Below are 22,378 nucleotides of genomic sequence, written 5' to 3'. Positions count from 1 at the left end.
TTTGTGGTTTTGCTCCTCTCACACCCCCTCAATTCTTATCAGCCCGCACCAGCTTCACATACGCCACTGATAGTCAGGACTGTCGACGTCTGTGTATGTAAAAATGTGAATATTTATGAATATTAAGTATGCCACTTCCTGCACCGCTGAAGCTTTAAAAATGCACATGCAGCTTTTTTTTTGTCAATTGGTGTTTGTGTTTTCCAGTTTAACTTTGGTGATTTAATCCAATTGATGGATTTTGGAGCAAAATCATCTTCTGGCCCTCATAAATGTAAGAAATGGTGACGTTCAGGAAATGCATCCAGAAATGCCCCATTTATGTATGAGTAAAAGTGAGGGGTCTTGTGGAAAGCCAGGTCATACATGTTTATCAGTCAGTGAAAGAGTGAACAGAGAGCGTGATGAAGGAAGATAGTAGTTGGATGACTTGTGGCTGACGGAGGGACAGATAGAAAGAGGAACAGTGTGACGAAATAGAAAGCTTTGCAGGAAGACCAATATGTTGGAAGAATCCTGATCAAACGGCCACACAAGAAGAACAAGATGGACGAGAACCTAGCTGTTCATCAGGTGAGGCTTTTAATTTATTTAAAAATGTTCAACTTTTGCCAGTGTTAATATGACAGTGGTAGTGGTAGTCACAGGAAATGAGAGAAGAAGGTGGGCTGGGATCAGGGAATGCAATGAACCAGATTCAAACTCCAGTCACCCATATTGCACCACCTTATAACAGGGTGCAGCAGATTGTTGCCTAAATGACGAAGTTTTGCTTTATATCAGAAAGGTCACTTTATGCCTACATAATAGAAGTGTTGTGTGTGGTGTAAGACTCCTGGTTGAATGTCCGCTATCCACATGATGCCCTTGAGAAAGATACTTCTCGGGTTGTTGCTGTTCTATTACACGGCTCACTGGAATACTTGATTCTGATTGGTCAATCTGTGAGATATTTCGCTTTCGCACCGTTGTTCATGGCATTTCACACACCCAGGTAAATCAGGAAATTGGCGCTTCTTCCATGTATTTAATATGCGGTCATATTACTGTTGCTTTGCAAAATTTCACGGGTGAAATGCAGTTTTTTCCATTCGTGCGACCCACGAGAAAACCCCACGAATTCGAAGTTTACCACCACAAAGCTGTTTGAAAGAAAGACTTTGTTTGAAAGTAACTTCTATGAGCTGTGCTTCATATACTATTGACAAAGGACAAAATTGAAAAAATGAGATTGGCCCTAAGTCTTCCTCTTCCCCCCAGCAAACTGTCTAAGAATTTTCGCTAATGTGACACACGGAGTCCGCATGACTTTCCTCTTTCAACCAAACACAATCGGAGCTATTAAAAATATTCTGGCTCTTAAAGCTTAAAATGGGAGGGAATAGTACCTGAGATATGGAAGCCCAAAGCGTATCCATCCATCATAAAAGTAGTTTTAGTGGGCTAAAAGCCTTCTGAAGCGAAACCTGATAGCACAAGTACTCTCGGAGACGTCTGTTTGATGTATTAATTTACATCTGCAAGATGTATTTTTTAGAATGCAATATGTCTCTAGGACGTTTCCTGTTAGATGTCATATAGACATTTAGAAGATGTCTTTAAGATGTTTAAGATTTAAAATGTATGTAAAACTGCCTTTTCTATGATGTTTATCAGATGTTTTTACACAGCAGATGCTTTCCAGTCCTCAGATTAACAGATCTTTAGCCAACATCTTACAGACGTACCTGTGCTATCTGGGAAGCGATGTGTTTTTGTAAGAAAGATTATTCATATTTATAACTTTATAAACTATAATCACTGGCTTCCGGTAATGGCCGTAGGCGAAGTCTAGTTCTGGTGGAAGAGTGACCTCTGACCCGATGTATGGCGTAGGATGTAGGCGTAGCTTAAGCTTAGGTGAAAGTGGATGCCTCTCGCGGTTCAAACAAATAGGGCTGGGCAACAAACTCAAAATTTTTCTTTACAAATTCTTGTTTTAGACTTCTAATTCGTGACCGGTGTTTTGTTTTGCTCTATCCTCTGCGCTTCCGCGTTCGTCAATACGTCAAACACTCTTCTGCCGGAACTAGACTTCGCCTACGGCCGTTACCGGAGGCCATGTATATTTTATCTTACAAAAACGCATTGCTTCGCTACAGAAGGCCTTTATTAATCCTCCTACACGCATCGCAGATGCTCTTCCGGCAACATGAGTTCAAATCTCAGTTTGTGGTACTTTCCTGTCAGTTATCCAACTAACATATCTAAATAAAAGCAAAAGTCACACACAAAAAAGACCAATATCAATATTTCATGTACACACGTTTATAATTATTACAGTAGCTGTAGGCTATGTGTTAGGTGGGAAAATGTAGGGTAAGGGCCAATCCCAATTCACCCCTTGGCCCTACCCCTCCGTTTTGCGTGTGCACGTGAAGGGGTAGGGCTGTCTCAATTCTCAATTGGTTGGAGGGGTAGGGGTAAGGGGAAGGGCCAGATAGCCCTTGAAACGAAGATTTTTCGGGACCACACTTCAAACGAAGGGGTATGAGAAATGAACCTGCATACACCGGCTACAGAGGCAACATGGCTGCCAATAATCATTTTCTTTGTCACATTCAATCTTGTGTTCATATTTACGGTCATGTTCTTCAAAGAAACGGTTGAAAAAAAATCGTTAAAGTTCGTTAACAATATGACGCGTGTAAAAAGCAAAAGTTTGAAGCGAAGTGGACGCAAGACCTCCAGACCCGCGTAAACGCGTCTTAACATTGAAATCACTCGCGCCAGACGCTCTATTCGCGTTTGGTGTGAACGCAGCTTTTAGGCGTTGAAGATATCGTCATCTCCGTTTTTTTCTGCAAACTTCAGAAAAAAATAAATAATTGCTGTAACTCACGCAAGACTACAGCTGACGACGGCATCTTGGAAGTTTGTGATAAACATTGACGCATCTCCTGTGACGTAGGCGCTAGCGACGATGTATAATGACATGTAACAGTGTGGTAGTGGTGTCCCATTTCTTAGGGGAATATTTTCACCCCTATGCCTTGACACTCTGTTTCAAGGGGCAAGGGTTAGGGGTAGGCGAAGGGTTAGGGGTAGGCGAAGGGGTATAAAATAGAATTGGGATTGGGCCTAAGTGTACCCATTAAGCCCATGTACCCGTTAAGCCCACTTTCAACTCTGAAGTCAAATAAAAAAAAGAGAAAACAATATTTTATGCTGCTTATTATTTTAACCAATCCAGTGATTTGTTACTTCCCTGGCATTTTTTATTGCATACCAATCACATTTGGCAATGTTGAGTTAGCCCCACCCATGTGCATGCTATCTCAGGGGACCTCACACAAAATAATCCCAAAACTTTGGTATTTCGGGACCCTTCAGAAATCAACACATTTCTGCAATTTTCAGCCATTTCTTTGGTAACTACATTGATATTATGTCAAATAAGAGATAAATGTATTGTTTTTTGTGTATGAACAAATAGCAACTTACTTTATCATTTTATATCATTTTCCTTTAAATGGAAAGATGAGTTGTATTAGCTTGCGTTCAAAGCTAATCTCTAGGTCAAACCATTAGTTTTACAGAAAGGCTAGACTGCCAAAGATTTACGCAGTGACCTGCAAAGTGCAAACAATAAATGTTTTGTGATTAATTTTAAATTAATTTACAAATAAATACATCATAAATTGTTTTGTAGAGAAGATTATTTTCATAATTTTGACATTTTAAACACATGCAAACTATAGCTAACACAAGCTAACCTTGAATGAAAAAGACATAACATTTCTCAATGTGGGCACAGTGAAAATTACTATGATACTTAGTCCACAGTATATTTAAGCTCCATGCATGTATTTGTAAACATATCTTACATTTTTAAAGGAAAATATGGTCTTTTTTCACCATTACTTACTGTGGAACCATTTAAGCCCACCTTTTGTGTTTCAATGAGGAATCCCTCTAATTGGAAACTTTGATTCATTTTCTGAAAATGTTAAATGATAACATTTCTTTGTGTGCTTTTACCTTACTAACCTTTTAACCTAACCTTACTTACTATCTTAATTTACAACTATATTTAGATAGGCCTACAAATTACATTCATTCAAACAAGATAGTTTTGTCCTAAAGTCCCTTAAGTAAACCGGGCATAATTTGGGAGCCAAGCCGAGTTAAGGCTTGAGATTCCGGGCATGGAGAGGTCCCAGAGGGACCCTACATTCCCCCACAGTCCTGAGCCCCTGGGACTGTCGGGCTCCAAGATACCGCCACTTTCTGTCCAGCTTTGACCAGGCATAACCCGGGACCTAAGCTGAGTTGGGGCTCTGGACTCCGGGCATGGAGGGGTCACCCAGTGGGCCCCCTATGCCAGGAGCATTGAGCCCTAACTCCGCTTTCTTCCTGAGATATGGTCACTTCCTGTGGAACTTTGATCGGGCATAACTCTAGAACCAAGTCGACTTAAGGCTCCATGCTCCAGGCTTGGGGGGCCAACTATAGGGGACCCCCTAACCCCAGAGTCTGGAGCCCAAACTCGGCTTCCTTTCCGAGATACACCCGGTCAAACTTCCAGCTTGACTCCAGCTACAACTCCAGTCAATCCGACTTAAGGCTCCAGACCACCGGCCACTAACACCTACCCATCCCACCCAGGGCTCTAATCAAACATTAGCAAAAGGAATTTTTTTAGATACTTCCCTGTCACTGAATAAATATATTGATGTTTTACTTCTTTAAAATCAATTAATTTTTATATTATGTGAATCAAAGATGATGTGGGCTAATTTGGAACACATGCAGGCTTAAATGGTGCCAAAGTACTTCTGACTTTATTCCTAAAATATCTTAATTTTATATTCTAAAATTTACATTCTCTAATTAATAAATGTTCAAATGAGAAATAAATCTTGCAATTTGTCAAAAGACAATTGTATTCATTTTCATTGTTCTTTAGTGAACATTCCTTGGACTTGCTCTCATTGTGGTTGGATGATTGACTGCTAATGTCATTTCAAACCATCATGAAGTCAATGAGTTATGCATTCCAACTTTTCCCAATTGTGCTTTTAACTTGACATTTTTGAACAACACGTTCATCTCAAAATGTACCCACAGGAAATGATCACGACACCAGAGGAACAGCCTCGTTCTGATGAGCCAAATCCAGTGGGCTGCAATAAGTACCGCAGGTGCTTATTAGTTCTCTTTGCCTTCTCTCTCTTCGCAACTACCTTAGGTTTGGGCATCTATTCCCACCTGCAAAAGGAATCACAATTGAAATCAGGTACAAACCTAGGAACTAGGCCTTATTCTGGTATAGTTTAATATCATTGGTAACAGTGGTTGTGATTTCTATCTCTTGTCTTTCAGCTGCTCCTCCTTGCCTTTCTCCCGCCTGTCTAAAAGCATCAGAGCATTTTTCTGTTGCCATGGATCCTTTTTCTCACCCCTGTGACTACTTCCTATTTGCCTGTGGAGCAGGTGGATCTTCCACCAACAAGGAGAGACAGAGGATCAAGGGGTCCTCCAATGAAGACAATGGAGAACTGAGCAAAAAAAGAGAAGTGAGGACAGGAGGACTAGTGAGGATGAGAAGAGAGGCAGATGTTCAAGGAAAAAGTGATGGATGGCTAAATAAATTTCCAGACAGACAGACTGCTTTACTGAAAGCCATTAAAGAAATACTAGGTGAGTGAAAGTCCACTATGTCTTTTGTACATAAAACAGAACCGATGAAATGATTTCATAGTGTCTTCAGTTTTCACTTCTGCTTCTATCTGTCTAACTTCCTGAGCCTAAGCTGGTTTGCTGGTCTTCTAGTCAGTCAGACTGGTCAGTTTTAAAAGGTTTTGGGCACTAATCACCTGATCAAACAGGGAGACCAGCTAGACTTGGATCTATACATTGGTTATTGATTGAATGGAGCAGGGCCGGCCCGCGGCATAGGCGGTATAGGCAAATGCTAGGGGCGCCACTCATCCATAGGGGCGCCAGAATGAGTGAACGAGTGAAATTTTTTTTTTTTGTAAATTTTTTTTTTTTTTATATATATATAATACTATTTTAAAACCATTAATTCGAAATACTACCAAAAAAAAAGAAAAAAGTCCGGCTCACCAATCGTCCCCCGCCCATCGAGTGCTTGAAGTGCGTCAGAAACAGAGCGCGCGCGCGATCAGTTGTTGGTAATTTGTTGTGTAGCGTGCGCGACTCCGCATCCAATGTAGACAGCACTGCTTTTGTTAACACACAGCTCGTAGAAACGGGCCTGGCAGCTCGCGCCAGTTCTAGACGCGGTGAAAGTTTCCTGATTGTGACGGAAGGCCGAATTTACATGACACATTATTAATGAGCATAGTCTGCGATAGATACAGTGCCAAAAAGAAGAGAAGAGGATAAAAGGGGATAAAGACAGAGGTAAAGTGATGTAGTGAATGAACAATTTATGGCATAGGAGTAAGATACTATAATTTCATGGCAGTTATTTTTACCTTAAACTTAATGTTAGCAGTTGTTCTGAGTTCTCCAGAGTCCCCAGACTGTGTGGTTTTGTAACAATCATGTCAGTTTTAAGACGCATTTTTTATTATCACTTTTTTATTAATGTTTTACTCTACAGTTGTGCAGTTGTGGGGATACAGTAGCCTACAGGCCAAAAGTTTGGAAACATTACTATTTTTAATGTTTTTGAAAAAAGTTTCTTCTGCTCATCAAGCCTGCATTTATTTGATCAAAAATACAGAAAAAATTATAAATATTGTGATATATTATTACAATTTAAAATAATTGGTTTTCAATTTATTATACTTTAAATTATCATTTATTTCTGTGATGCAAAGCTGAATTTTCAGCATCATTACTCCAGTCTTCAGTGTCACATGTGACATCCAGTCTATATCGCATGATCCTTTAGAAATCATTTTAATATTCTGATTTATTATGAGTGTTGGAAACAGTTCTGCTGCCTAATATATTTGATGAATAAAATGTTAAAAAGAACTGCATTTATTTAAAATAAAATACAAATATTTTCTAATTATATAAATCATCTTTACGATCACTTTTTATCAATTTAACACATCCTTGCTGAATAAAAGTATTGATTTATTTCAACCAAAAAAAAAAAAAACAAAAAAAAAAAAAAACAACTGACCCCAAATTACTGACCAGTAGTGTATATTGTTGTTACAAAAGATTTCTATTTTTCAAACATTAAAAAAAATTTTTTTTTTACTATTTATTTATCAAAGTATCCTAAAAAAGTATCACAGGTTATGAAAAAATATTAAGCAGCAGAACTGTTTCCAACTTTGATAATGAATCATAATATTAGAATGATTTCTAAAGGATCATGTGATAGACCGGATGTCACGTGACACTGAAGACTGGAGTAATGATGCTGAAAATTCAGCTTTGCATCACAGAAATAAATGATAATTTAAAGTATAATAAATTGAAAACCAATTATTTTAAATTGTAATAATATATCACAATATTAAAAAAAATTCTGTATTTTTGATCAAATAAATGCAGGCTTGATGAGCAGAAGAAATTTCTTTCAAAAACATTAAAAATAGTAATGTTTCCAAACTTTTGGCCTGTACATTTTATGGCATAGTAATGATATTTATGTACAGGTTTATTCAAAATAGCAAAGTTCACATTAAATCTTTATTGTAAATCGTGCTATAAAAGATAATGGGGACTTGACTTGAATGCTATGTAATGCTCTTGGTATTTGTGTTTAGGCTGTAATGTGTGTGTATATAGGCCCATATATATATATGCTAAATCATGAACACAATGACGGGGTGAAATGGGCTGTGATGCATGGGGCGCCAGGTAAAATCTTGCCTAGGGCAGCAAATTGGTCAGGGCCGGCCCTGGAATGGAGGTTCTGTCATTTCAAAGGAAGATTGAGTGATGACATTTTGATTGAACATTAGAAGAAACATGCGAGAAGGACTGAATCAGTTAAGATCAATAAGATGAATTTTTACAATTTTTATTGAATTCAAATTTTCTATCAGTCTGGGGCACCGACTTAAACTGAAGAACAGACGAAACCAGGTAAATCAGCAAACCATCTGTGGCGGGTCTAAGTTAAATCTATCTATCATTCTGTCAGACAATCAATCATTCTGTCTATCATTTTGTCTATATTTCATTCACTTGTGAAAAAAAAAAAAGGTAATTATCAGGGAAGACTTTGTCAACATACAAAGTTTGTCTTACCGTTTTTCTCAGTCGCTTTGGTACATTTCTTGTATCATCCTTAACATTTACAAACCAGTAAGTGCATTTTTTAAACAATTCGCAAAAACTACTACACAATGGATTACTTGCAAAAGCCTGTAAATTGCTCCAATTCCTTAGTTCATCTCTCAAAAGTTAAAGTCCCCCTATAGTCAATAATTGTATCCCTTAAAACTCATCTTTGATCACCAAAATAAAATAAAATTGCCTTGAAAAAAATGTCTTCATGCCTTAAAATAGCTTGAATATAACTCTACACCCTTGACTCTTTTATTATACGCGGTTCTATGAATATGCAAATTACACTCACTCACACCAGCTCAGAGATCTACTCGTTGACGATCACACATGGACCTGATTGGATACAATGTAGTCTGTGTCGTCAGAAACAAACTATTTTGAACATTAACGATGTTTTAACCATGTAAAGTGTTAACAAGTCAATTAATTAATCAAAAAATATAATCAATGAATAATATAACCAACTATAAAAATGTTTTATTCTTTTTATTGAAAAAAAGTGTCTTATTATCATTAGGGATGGGTTTAGTTATATAATGATTTTACCACTGATACTTATTAATACTCTTATTGATACTACTCTCTATAATTTGGCGGAAAAACAATAAAGACCTTAAAAATTCAGCAGTTTCTTTATTATTAATTTTATTTGTAGAAATAGGTTCAATTGTTTCCTGAGTGTCCTGTGAGGCACCTGCTACAAATGTCTGGTGGTGATGTGCTTCATTGCTTCACTAAACCTAAAAAATGCGACAATTACCAAAAATCTATAGTCCTTGAGCTTCTCTGAAGCTAACAAATAAAAAAAAATATCATTCATAAAGAGTAAAGATTTGTAAAAGGAACAATATAGATTTCTAGCATCTCTCCTGTATTATTTCGCCCACCCAAATATCAAGAGTTTTTAGTTCAAGAAAATCAGCATGATGACTTTCTCAGAGAGAACCTGAGATCTCTCATTCCTGGCTGTGTCCGAGCTGTGGAAAACACTCTTTCAGACAGTGTTGAGGAGGCAGAGGGAGATGATGGGAGCTGTGGGAGAAGAGGAAGAGTCTCTTTCTTACCCCACCAACGGAGGGTCTTCTGAGGCAAGCAGAGGAGGAGGGATCTTTGCAAACTGGAAGCTGGAAAATAGAAATGTACCAGACTATTGTAGTCAGGTTTATAGTTTTTTGTTAGAAAGGAATAAGAAAATTGTCTAACTTACGTGTTCCTCCTCCTCTTCCTTATCTTGAGCTGCACTGTCACCTCATCGTCTTTTTTAGGCAGCTAAAACAGAGCACTTTATTAATGTAGCTAATCTACGGCTTGTAATGCTTTTGAAAGAAGTAATTTATGCTCACCAAGGCTTCATTTATTTTATCGAAAGTACAGTAAAAACAGTAATATTGTGAATATCATTCAAATGTAAAATAGCTGTTTTCTGTTTTAATGTATTTTAAAATGTAATTTATTCCTGTGATCAAAGCTGAATTTGCAGCATCATTACTCCAGTCTTCAGTGTCACATGATCCTTCAGAAATCATTCTAATATGACGATTTGATGCTCAAGAAACATTTCTGATTATTATGAGTGTTGAAAACAGTTGTGCTGCTTAAGATTTTTGTGTAAACCATGATGCCCTTTTCAGGATTCTTTGATCAATATAAAGTTCAAGGAAAAGTTTGAAAGTTTAATCTTATAACATTATAAAAGTCTTTACTGTCACTTTTGATCAATTGAATCCATTCTTGCTATTAATGTCTTCCAAAATCTTACTGACCCCTAACATTTGAATTGTAGTGTACACAAAAACATGAAGCAGTTTGAATTGTTTTCAACATAGATAATAATCAGAAACATTTCTTGAGCATCAAATCATCATATTAGAATGATTTTTAAAGGATCATGTGACACTGAAGACTGGAAAGAAGCTACTGCAGAGGTGAAATGCAGAAAAGAGAAAGAAGAATTGGCAGAAAATAATTTATTAGGATAAGAGAATTTATGTTTTTAGGTTTACTTAATGTTTTAATATTGCTCATATAGCTTCACTTCCATTCAGATGTCAAAGCCTTCTTAAAATAAATGAAATGAATAAAAGAAAAAAAATTGGAGAAAAGAAAAAGAAGAAAAAAACAGATGTATGGTGATATAGGTACAAATATTGTGGGGGGAAATGGATATGAAGTTATTTAATAAGGTTTCTCAGTTCACCTGTGTTTCCTACTTCTCTGTCAGCAACTTCCTTCAGAATTGTTGAAATCCTGGAGCTTCCACTTTGTTGTAGAGGGGTTATTTTGACCCGGGGTCAAAATAAATGGGGTGTTTGGCTCGAGGTCATGGTGCAAAGGACCCAAGGTTGATTTTACTCCAAACCATCCCTTTAAATATCAGTTTGTTAAATTAGTCAACTTCCAATCACCCATTCAACTGCCAGCAAAACCTTAACAAAACTATAACAACCTCTCATCTACACAAATATGAGATTAAAAGCCCAAACTTTTATAAACAAGAGCTTAGGTTAGTCCTACGTTAACTTGTCTCTTCTGAAAACGGTTGAGATGCTAACAGACTTTTTCGAAGACACAAAACCATTTCTATAAAGTAAATATTCAACAGATGTGTGTCAATAACACGTAAGAAAAGTGTCAGGAACAGTTGTGTGTATTGTGTGTGTGATTTTAGACACTAAACTCACCTGAAAGCAGTGAAAACAAGAGAGGGAAACAGTTTGTTGCTTGTAAGTTGAGTTTGTTGCTTGTAAGTTGTGTTTGTTGCGCCGTTTCCATGGCAACTCTGCGCGCTCCAGGGTTTGAAAGCTACTCGAATGTTCAACGCGCACGCCCATAACAACGTACTGTGTTACCTAACGTTAGCCAGTAGACGTACAGTAGGTCGTAGCAGCAAACACACTGTGAGATGATCATGCTAAATCTCTGACAGTCAGAAAATGATCGCAGGCGATCTTTGGTCGCAAGACCGTGACAACAGCCGTCTTTGAACCTCTTTCACTGTAACTTACGACGTAAGACCACCGTTTAGGAGCCACAACCACAGAAATCGCCACGATTGGTCATCTTTCGTCTGGGACAGGCCAAAATCGTACAGTGTGTACTGGGCATAATGCCACATGTGTCAAATTCAAAATCTGTATGGTCTCTGTGTGCTCAGAGTCTCCTGAGGAGGGTGTTTCTATGAGTGCTGCAGAACAGAAAGCAAAGAAGTTCTTCAAGACCTGCATGGATGCAGAATCTCCAGAGAAAGTGGGTTCAGAACCCTTCCTCACACTACTCCAGCAGGTACTCACACTTTTTAGAATAAGAGAAAGTAAAAAATGAAAAGTACACTTATGTTGCATCATGTTTTTTGCTCCAGTGCTCTGTTTTTTCACTCTCTCTCTCTCTCTCTCTCTCTCTCTCTCTCTCTCTCTCTCTCTCTGTGTGTGTGTGTGTGTACAGATAGGTGGCTGGGCTGTATCAGGTGAATGGAAGCAGAAAGATTTTAACACCACCCTCACCCTGCTGATGAGCCAGTACTCCACATTTCCTTTCTTCAGTGTGTATGTAGGGCCAGACTCTGGTGAAGAGCAAAATGCTTCCAATCAACACTACATACAGGTGATCACTAATACTAATTTACAATTTTTTGTAAATTCATTCATTCATTCCATTCCTTTGGAACAAAATGATTTCACTGACTAGGCTACATCTTTCAAATGACATTATTTTCTCACTCAGACACAACCACCACCAAAATGATATGTACCTACAGGCCAATTTGCATGTTTACATTCTCTAGGGATGCACTGATTTTTTTATTGCTGATTCCAATTTATTTTACGAGCAAATTGGCCGATTCCGATAACGGTCGCCTTCCCATTTATTTGTTGTATATTTGCTCTATAACAGGCCAAACTGACCTTAGATAAATAATATCTGTAGCCATTTGAAATTAGAGCCAACCACTGAATTGAATCACAATCCAAACAAAGATGCTACACATTAGCAGTTGTTTTTTATTTAAATTAGATTACATTTCAAGATTTAGTTACAGATCGTGTGTTTGGAGCAAAAAATGTCCAGTGCATACTCTTTTCAAAACTGTTAAAGTGGTCATGAGCTGCATTTTTTTTTTTTTTTTCTGAGGTGAACTTATAATGTTAGTATAATTTTTACATCAATATTTGTAATAATTTAGAAATCAATGGACATTTTCTACCCCGATTTTAGCCCTCTGATCTGAATGTTCTGTAATTTTATGTTTCCTAAGGTGAACTTATAATGTTAGTATAATTTTTACATCAAAAATTTTAATAATTTTGAAATAAATGGTCATTTTCTACCCTGATTTTAGCCATCTGATTTGAAAGCTCTGTTTGAAGGGGCGTGTCTGCTGTGAGATTTCAGTGTAAACGCCCACCGCTGTGATTGGCTAACATCTTTGCGGATTAAATATTTGTCGCACATTAGTTTAGGGTTCAGTTCTTACTATTAACTAACTATTAAATATGACTTTTGCCTCAATGAACTTCTAATTACTGCTTATTAATAGTTAGTAAGGTAGTTGTTAATTTTAGGTACTGGGATTAAGGGATGTAGAATATGGTCATGCAGAATAAGGCATTAATATGTGCTTTATAAGTACTAATAAACAGACAATATCCTACTGTGCATGCTAATAAGCAACTAGTTAATAGTGAGAATTGGACCCTAAACTAAAGTGTTACCGAAATATTACATGTGGAACTCTTTCAAAAACTTTTACTATGTTTTTACAATTACAGCTGTCAAGATTAACTAATCGTGAAAAGTGTAGATTATAGTGTTGATTATTGATTATCTACTCCCGTGGCATGAAAGGTTGCAGCGATAAGCATTGTTGTAGCCGATGACAGACATTTCTGTTGAGTGCATGAATGCAGTGATCTCGTCTTTACAACTAGATTTCTGCACTTTTACAAATGCTTTCATCATAATTAACAGTGCAAACACAATGTAAACAAGTGATTCATTGTGCAGTGTAGAATGCGTCATTTATTATAATGGGAGTTTTGGCGCGAGTCCAGAACTCAGTCACGGTTTGATTGACAGCTCCAGTGATTATAAAGGGAGGGTTCTTTGATTGCTTTCTGTATATAATTTAATCACAGTTTAAATAACAGATTTAAAATCTACTAAGAGAAACCATGTGAAGTTGATCGTTTAGTCACTGACGCATAAACAGCAATAAACGATTTTGAGACAAAGAACATCAGTACATGAATCATATCGGAAATCACTGATCACACAGATTAGGCATTAGAATTAACACGGTTGCTTGCATGCTGTGGCACTACTGTCGGGTCTATGTCTTACAGTGAAAGTCTGCAAAGCCTGCGCTGAAATTGTGACTGATTTACCAAATAATCCACAGTGAAATGTACCGACCAAACAAATAATGCTCTACTGAGACATTCACATAGTTGAAAATAAATAACCACTTTCCTAGCATTAGGATCCTTTGGAAGGTAATGTTATTTTTAGTCCAGTGACCCTGTATCGCTCTTCTCTCCTCGTGATCTCACTAACATGCCAGTGGGCGGGGCCAAAGACGCGATGATGTAGAAGTAGGCGTTGATCTGATTCTGCAGAGGTATTCTTTCGTCGCACTATTATGTCATAATGTTACAAAATCCCAAACGAGTCGTTTTCTGAGCTTGGATTCAATAAAAGCTGTTTTTGGACTAACAGGGAAGTTTTGAGTTCTGAAACTTACAGGATGTTTTTATAGTACAATGACCTCTCTTACATGTCAAAAGGAAATTTTTATTTCTCAATTCATGACCCCTTTAAACTTAAGTTCAAAACCAAACATAATACTAAAATGAACTAGACAGCAATTTGCCACATTTCTACAATAATAGCATATTGAGATATATTCTGAATCTAAAAAATTAAATGCTATCAAAACAATTAGATGTAGCTGAACACTTACAATGATGTTAGTCTTTCCATTTCATTACCATCTATACAAAAGAGGACTATTTATGAATTGGACTGTAAATCTTTTTTTACAAAAGAAAACATTGTATAAAGCTACCTGTTGTCAGAGTTTTTTTTAGTTTCAAGTGAGTTTGTTGGGTTTCAACCTTTGCTGGTGTTATGGGACAATGACTTGATTTGAGACATGTATTAAGTGTTTGTGTAGTTTTATGTGGTTTTGGGCGGTGATTTATATGATTTATATTACACCCCTGACATAAATGCTCAATATTTTGGTACATTTTCTTTGTTTATCAGATTGTTTTGTCCTCTATGTTGTTTAAAAATGTCTGATTACATTTCCATAGATTGATGAGCCTCATTTTCAGTTCTCTATTGACTGGAACAACATCACACATAAATCCAAAGCTAGTACCCGGGTAGGTATTTTATTTTTAGCTTAGCACCAGATTTTACACATAACTAGTGTGGCTAATGCTCATAAAACATTATTACCGTATACAGGCTTCTTTGATATTTTGGTAACATCTCTTTTGTTGTCTGTCTCTGCTCCTCTTTCTCAGTATTTGCGTCCATTCTATTTGTCCTGTGGTCAGTATTTGGCTCTCTTGGATGTTCCCTCCTTTAACACAACTCAGCACTGTGGTCTTTACATATCTCTGTCCACAACTCTCGCTGTGGCCACGTCCCCTCTACACTACCGCCTCAGTCAGAAGTTACTCTACCACAGAATTACCATCCAAGAGCTACAGGTTTGTGTGTTTGTGCGTAATTTGTATTTCCTGTCTGAAATACTGCATATAAATGGGTCAATAACAAATAAGAGAAAGGAAGAATAAAAAAAAAAAAAAGGTTTTACCTGTTAACTGTCATCCAACCCCCACCCCTTTATTTTTATTTTTTAGCATAGATCTGAACTTAAAGACCTAAGGTTGATCTCTTCTTAAAGAAGACACTCAACAGATTATTGCAGAAGTGAAAGCACTTTAAAAAATGAAAGTGTAGTTATAGAAATTTACTGTGAAGCAAATGTACTGAACATTTACCAAAATAATTTGGAGTCTAAAATTGCTAGAAAATGGCATATGACATATTATGTCTAACCAAGTTGTTTGGTTTAACCAAGGTTTCTCAGACAGCAACATAGTGTCGGCCCACATGTGGTACACGTGGAATCCACAGTACCAGATGTGAAATCCATTATTATTATTGTTTTATTTCTCAAGAAAACTTACATTTAATGACTCATGATGTCATGTGATATAAAAAGTATAAAGTATTTTCTTACATACATACATGTATGCAAGTCTTATTATTTTCGAAAATGTCTTTAAATAATCATTTTAAATAATAATAAAGTTTTTTTTGAACAAATATCATAAATTATTTAAATTATATTAATTAACCATTTAGTGCAGTAGCTCTATATTACAGTACAACTAACGTTGTCATAAAAAGGTCAAATCATGTGATATTTTAAAAGTCTCATTGACCTTCACACAGTCATGAGGGTCTGCAGGGATTTTTCTCTGCATATTTCTGCATGTTGACAATGTTATTTTAATATTATTTATATACTATTATAGTATTTATGAATATTTTGAATTGGCTTTTATTTAAAAATTTTCTGTTTAAGTTTTAGTAAATTGTTATTTGTTAAATTTGTTAAGTGCTTTTGTAATTTTTTTAATCGCTTTCAATTTAAATGCTTTCATGCATTTTATTCCAGTTTTAGTTAATGACAACTGCACCTATGATTTAGCTGACCACATGACTTGGATTTGGTGGACACTTAAAAATAATATTAATAAGCAAAGCAGTGAGGTTTGATTAATTTTTATTTTCTCAAAGAAATAATAATACAAGTTTATGCCAAACTACATAATAAGGTTTTCCTTTTAAGTTTTCCATTCATTTTTAACTAGGCTTTTTTCTTCATTATAATATCAGGGCAGTTGAGTTGGATCACCCTGACGTTTTCCCCCCCAAAAAAATTTCCCCCAAAAATATCAATATTTTCTGTTCTGAAAATATTTTCTGTTCTGATATATTCTGTTTCAGAAATTAAAAACATGCTCATCATAGACGTTGTATTCAAATTATTGTGTGAATAAATTAGATTTATGAGTACATTAATAGATCTGGACAAAAAATTTACATCATGTCATTAACCCAAATAATGTATGTAACTGACTTGTGTTCTAAAGGAGCTGTTTTTCCTGTCCCTCACAGACTCTGGCTCCAGCCATTGATTGGCTTGCTTGCCTACAAGCCACGTTTCAGCCTCTTCCTATCAGCCAATCAGATATTGTTTTAGTCCACAATCTCCCGTACATTATCCACATGTCCCAGACAATCAGCCAATGGCGAGTCAAGCAAGAGTTAATGTAAGTAAAGTAAGTCACTTTTTGGCATGGTTTCTTAAAATTTGATAGATTTTGATAAATGATACAAATGTTTTGTTTCTCCGTTTGTGCCTGTGTATAAATCTGCAGCATCCCTCTTCACACATACATGATGTTTAGTCTTTTGCAAACACTAATACCTGCGCTGGACTCGAGGTTCTTTCAAATAATGAGAAACTTTTCCATTGTGACTGGAGACACTCAGGAGGTGGGTCGGCATTGGATTCATTCCCCACAAAGCCTATTTGTGTGAAGTGAATTTCATTCGCTTATACTGTCTGTGATTTTAGGAGATGCCACGCTGGTGGCGATGTGTTCAGCAGACAGAGCGAGGATTTGACGCCTTACTCAGTCATGCAATTAGAGAACGACATGCACAGAAAGAGGTCTGGTTGGACCAAATGAACAAATAAAGGATTGATAATGCATGAACATGTATTTAATAGAGCAATGACGCAAGTGTTTTTCTCTCTCTGCCAGGCTGAAGAGTTGATTCATGATGTTTATTCATCCCTCAAGAAGAAACTAACAGAACTGAGCTGGAGGCACAACAAATCATCAGACTTTATTTTGAATAAGGTATGTTGTGAATCATATACAAAATTAAACTGCGGATGGATTTTGTTCTGATAATCTTGTGTGTTTTTCAGATAAAATCTCTTAATCCAAGACTCTCCACTAAAACCAATAATCTCAGTCATACAGAACTCAACCATCTCTATGCAGAGGTAGCTTCATTTGAAGATGAATAAATGAACAAGCGGTGTAGTCGGGATGAGTGAATGAAATATTCTTCATTCGCTGTGTTTCTGCTCCTCTTTGCACTAGGTGGTTTTGAAAGAGGAGGATTTTTTCTCCAACTACCTTCAGATGCTTGTGCTGGAGCAGAAGAGCAGGTGCAGACTGCTCTCACACGGCACACGGGCTGAAGGGTGAGTGCTCGCATATTAGCAATGAAATTTAAGGTAATATTTTGTCAGTGTCAAATATGAGAAAAATATTCTTTGGATTTGTATATTATTTCTCGGTAATCTTCTTAAAAATCACAGTTTTTATCACATACTATATGCATTGTTTATAATAGTAAATATATTATAATTTGTATTTATTTATTGTTTTTATATCAAATATGTTTTTATAAGATTTTATTATTTATTTATATAAAGGTTTTACTTTTATTTCTCAACTAATATACTTAATTTTTTCCCCTTCCCCCAAAATAAACATTATAAGGCTCATGTGACCTGAGTTATTTGCAGCACATATTATTTTATGGATTATGCAAATGGAATTTACCTTCAAAAGACTCAACTTATTTGACCTGAATGTCACATTTTAATTCACATGAACTAAATCGCTAATTCACTCATTACGGGGTTCCCGCGGTGTCTTAAAAAGTAAAAAATTCGGAACTTTAAATTTAAGGCCTTAAAACGTCTTAATAACGGCCAGATTTTCATCCGAGGTCTTACATTTAATTTAGTCAGGTTTAAAAAATGTTTTACCCTCGTTCATTTCCAGAAACGCGGGCCGCAGAAAGTTATTACAAAGTAGAAAGTTATTACAAAGTAGCAAAAAAAGTATGGAGTCGTAGCCTACAAAGCGGAGCTCTAGAGCAGGGGTCTCCAACACGTCGCTCGCGAGATACCAGTAGCTCGTGGCCTGATTTGAGGTCGCTCGCCAAGAGGCCGTTCACATATCGCGTCTTTTGCGCGCTCAAGTTCATTCAAATGTAGGCGTGCGGCAAGCGCGCTCATAATAGAAGCGATGCGGCCGTTTTTTCCAGGCGGAGCGAGATGAAAAAATCTCAGCTTTTTTTTCAAGAACAAGAACCAACATTGAAAGCTCAGTCACCATGAAGGATGGGGGTGCACCCAAACACTACAGGTGTTTTTCTCTTCTCCGTAAATAAATCTCGTAGCAGAGCTACAGGCTCAGCAAGCGTTTATCAGTGGTGGAAATCCATTAGCTACTAAAACTTCTTTGTGTTGTGGAGAGCGCAGTGCATGGTTGCATAGCAACGACAGACGCCACGGGAAAATCGGACCGAATTTTACTATTAATAATAAAAGATAAGCTAAAGTGCATTGTAAATGTCAGTAATGTATCTTTTTTTGACTCATTCTTTTTATAAAAAAAAAAATTAAAGGCAGAAATATGTGAGGTTTATCTTTTTATAAAACCTTTTTTGTCAAAACTTTATTTGAACTTGTAACTGTTAGTAGATAACATGTTGCAAGACACTTTTAAAATCTGGCCATCATTTTTAATGTTATTATTTTAATGTTTATGTAAACAAAAAGTGCATATTGATGCTAATTTTATTTGTTATTTGATGGTTAATGCGTCGTGTAGGTCTTAAATTTCAATCTTTATGGTCTTAAAATGTCTTAAAAAGGTCTTAAATTTGACTTACTGAAACCTGCAAGAACCCTGTCATTAACATATTCTCTTTTTAGTCTCATCTTTTTGTTTTTCATATCCTTTTTTACTTAGGTTATCCCTATTCTGAGATTATTATTAAAGTCTGATATTAACTGATATTAAAAACTTGAATCTTTCCATCGGTTGTTGAAGGGATGGAGGAAGCTTGGAATGCGAGCTTGAGGTTGATTGAGGGTTTAAGCGGACTAAATGATTGGAAAAGTCTGTCATTTCACTGGCAGTGACATTTTGATGACAGAGTTTTTGTTTTAAAAGTGAAACACGTGCATTGATTAACTGCATGCATTTTGAAAATAAATTGGGTGAATATTCAATTCATGCCATCATCATCCATTTTACATTTCTGTCTTTCCTCTCCTATAGTTTGTCTATCACTCCATCCATCTCTGGTAATGACATCATCATCCCTGTTGGAATGTTTGTTTTGCCTTTCTTCCATTCCTCATATCCCAGGTATCTTCTTACAACATAAACACAGAAATATTCATTCAACTGTAAAAATATTAACTTGGGTTACTTTGCACCGCTGTTAGTAAAATGTTAATATGTTATTGTGTAATGTTACTCTGATTATTCCTCATTCTCCACTCCATTCTAGTTTTTATATGATGAAGATGTATGATGCATCAATATGAATGTATGAAAGTTAGATAAAAATGTTTACATAAGGAATAATCCTCAGCTAGCTGTGCTTTAAACGGTTTTAATGCACGACGTGGAGGCAAATAACTTTTTGAAAATTGAATTCTAACATTTATTTGATTTGAATTAATTAACCTATCGATCGAGAGAGAGAGAGAGAGAGAGAGGAATTACCTGCAACAGTGAGTTTAATTACTTCAAAAACAGTGACATTGACAACAAGTTTCTGTGCTCCTGTTTCCGTGTGTGACGTATGCGTGTCTGCGATTTACTGCAAGCAAAGCATTAAATCAGTGATTTAACTGACTTGGAACTACCTGTGCATTAAACAGTATTATTGCACACCTTTCAGCCAATCAGAATCAAGTATTCAGACAGACCATGGTATAAATTACAATATTCTCTAGGGCACTGAATTATGGGACACTGGGATCTCTGATGGCTAAAGATCTTCTCCACCTTCTGCTTCCTGATAGTAAGTCGGTATGGATTTCAATATGAATATGCATATGTGATGTGTTTTTGAGTGTTTTTAATCCCCTTCTATGTTTCTCATCACTAGTCCACACACAGGCCAACAATCCAGAGTCAGAGAGTATGTGCGTGTGGTCTCATTATCTGAGTGTGACCAAGGATCCGGGACAGGCTGGCACATTCTCCCTCCCCCCGTCTAAACAGCAGGAGGTTTGGGTGCAGTACTCTGCTCTACAGGTGGCTCTGGATGTAAGTTAACTCACTGTAGTCTAGGGGTTTTCAATCGTTTAGATGCCGCAGACCCCCAAATATGATCACCCCATACTAAAAATGAACAGGCATCTTAAATAGTTTCTTATTCAAAGACCCAATTTATACTGTGCAAAAATTAAATGATTTCTTTGTTTCTGCCCAGCTAACAGGGAACTTTTGGACATGAAAAATGGAATGTTCCCTTAATGTTCGCATAACTAAAAAATATAAAAGGTTTTAAAACTAAAAATACTGGACATTTTGGATGTTTGTAAAATATTCAGAAATAACATTTTCATAATTGAATAAGAATGTTAGAAAAAATTATAAGAATATAATTTTATTAGCTGGGTATTAAGTAGTATGTTGTTTTTGTACTCATTATAGTACTGTAGTCTTAATTTATTATTAATTAATTAATTTAAATTTTTATTTAAATCTTTTTTCTTTTTTTTTCTTTTTTCACTGTTTTTCTTTAAACTTTTCAACAGACCCCCTAGCACTTCCATACGCTGCTCTGGTAAATTTGTCTTTGTCAACCTTTTATATTCCATATTTGTTCCTTACAGGCTTATAAGATGAGTTTCACAAGACATCCAACGGACTCATCTCTATCAGGCCTCTCTTACATTCACCTGTTCCTCTCATCCTTTACTAAGGTACAGAGAACATCTCAAAGAGAATTACATAGACACTCAATCATGTGTGCTAATCGAACATTCAAATCAAATGTTACAGGTAACGTGTGACGCTGACCCCTACCGTGAGTTCATGCCCTTTGAACCTTCATTCCTGGTGACAGTCCTGTGTTCGAACTCAGGCTTCTGCCCCAAACTGCTGACCTGCCTGAATAAATCTCAGAGTTCTCCTCATGAGATGTGCCAGAGTCGAACGCTGCACTGAAACTGGGAGGAACACCTCCAGTGAGACGTGTTGGAGCTGGTTTGGGACTATTGAACCATTGGAGCTGCTCAATGTTTAGTGAAAATAGGAGAAAGTCATTCCAGAGATCACTAACTTTTTTATATACACTGGATAAGTATAAAATGTCACATATACATTTAGGCAATATAATCACATTTGATAAGTGATGTACAGTATGATAAACAGTTAAAAGCTGCTTGGTGGATATGATCTCTCATAACACTTTGAAAATGTACCGTGCTTTTAAAGAATTTGGGGGGAATTCATGCAAAATAATATATTATGGGAGGGAGGATATCCCATGTATTTTTTTTTTACAACACCTGTGGCAGTATTTCCTAGTTTGTTTATAAAGTTACACTGGTTTAATATGTGGTAACTATGGTCTTACTGTAAATACCACAGTTAAACTGGTTACAACAAAACTATGTTAAGTTTTAGAAAGGAAGGAGAGCGCTCTCACCTCGTAAAAGCAATTCAATTTATTAATGATGAATGTACCTGTGCTCTCTCTAGTGTAATACAGTTTGAGGTCTGAAGTCGGAATGTATCATAAATGTCACTCTTATATGTGAAACTTATTATATTTTGAAAGAAACGTAGAATTGTGTTTTGGAATGTGTTCTTTTCGGGTGTGTAGCCATCATGAAAGTTAAGGGTTTGTTTTGATTCTGACACAAGCAAAAATCAATGATTCTTGGTATTTTTGGTATTTAAAATTGTGTTTATAAATGTATTATTGTTTTCATAATAACAATGTAATTTAATTAATAGGTGGTCAAGTGTAGTAGTATTTTACAGCGACATTTTTTATTATGTAGAGAGACCGTCATCAGCGTGCGCCACTAAGGTTCAGGAGGCAGGGAGGGAGTGGAATCTGGTAGGGATACTGGGATCAGAAGGAGAAGGAGAAGGAATAAGAATCACTAGGAAGGCTCTATATACTTTTTTAAAAGACTCAGGGTTATGGAGTAGAATTTAAAATGACATGATAATACACA

At 36.3% G+C, this 22,378-nt stretch overlaps 1 protein-coding gene and 1 long non-coding RNA gene across 3 annotated transcripts; one reads left to right on the top strand and one right to left on the bottom strand.

Moving 5' to 3' along the window:
* Positions 1-207: 207 nt before the first annotated feature.
* kel (Kell metallo-endopeptidase (Kell blood group)) lies at positions 208-22,111 on the top strand. 2 transcript variants are annotated; one of them, XM_082150301.1, is made up of 18 exons: positions 208-573; positions 5,110-5,278; positions 5,476-5,682; positions 11,426-11,553; positions 11,713-11,871; positions 14,583-14,654; positions 14,799-14,987; positions 16,468-16,622; positions 16,731-16,848; positions 16,931-17,026; positions 17,121-17,219; positions 17,291-17,368; positions 17,469-17,572; positions 19,449-19,538; positions 20,135-20,202; positions 20,290-20,450; positions 21,023-21,112; positions 21,192-22,111. In XM_082150301.1, exons 1-18 carry the CDS (start codon positions 547-549, stop codon positions 21,354-21,356), a joined length of 2,175 nt encoding a protein of 724 aa, XP_082006427.1. In that variant the 5' UTR covers positions 208-546; the 3' UTR covers positions 21,357-22,111. The 2 variants fall into 2 exon arrangements, with proteins under 2 accessions (XP_082006427.1, XP_082006426.1); XM_082150300.1 differs by having other exon boundaries at positions 218-573; positions 5,365-5,682.
* Positions 7,984-11,403, bottom strand: LOC309484242. Its single transcript, XR_014200769.1, has 2 exons — positions 10,953-11,403; positions 7,984-10,635 (listed from the first exon to the last, which is right to left on the bottom strand). It is a non-coding gene; the product is annotated as an uncharacterized lncRNA (long non-coding RNA).
* Positions 22,112-22,378: the final 267 nt, after the last annotated feature.

This window comes from Leuciscus leuciscus (genome assembly GCF_965113295.1).
Source record: "Leuciscus leuciscus genome assembly, chromosome: 20".
In the NCBI taxonomy this organism is placed as follows: Eukaryota; Metazoa; Chordata; class Actinopteri; order Cypriniformes; family Leuciscidae; genus Leuciscus; species Leuciscus leuciscus.
This window is presented reverse-complemented; position numbering and strand designations above follow the sequence as displayed.

What these genes read in the sequence shown, in the direction of transcription:
- kel (XM_082150300.1), top strand. Translation starts at nt 547, where the DNA reads ATGGACGAGAACCTAGCTGTTCATCAG. An exon ending in AGCCATTAAAGAAATACTAG is followed by an intron (nt 5,683 to 11,425) that starts GTGAGTGAAAGT and finishes CTGTGTGCTCAG; the next exon opens with AGTCTCCTGAGGAGGGTGTT. An exon ending in CGAGTCAAGCAAGAGTTAAT is followed by an intron (nt 16,623 to 16,730) that starts GTAAGTAAAGTA and finishes ATAAATCTGCAG; the next exon opens with CATCCCTCTTCACACATACA.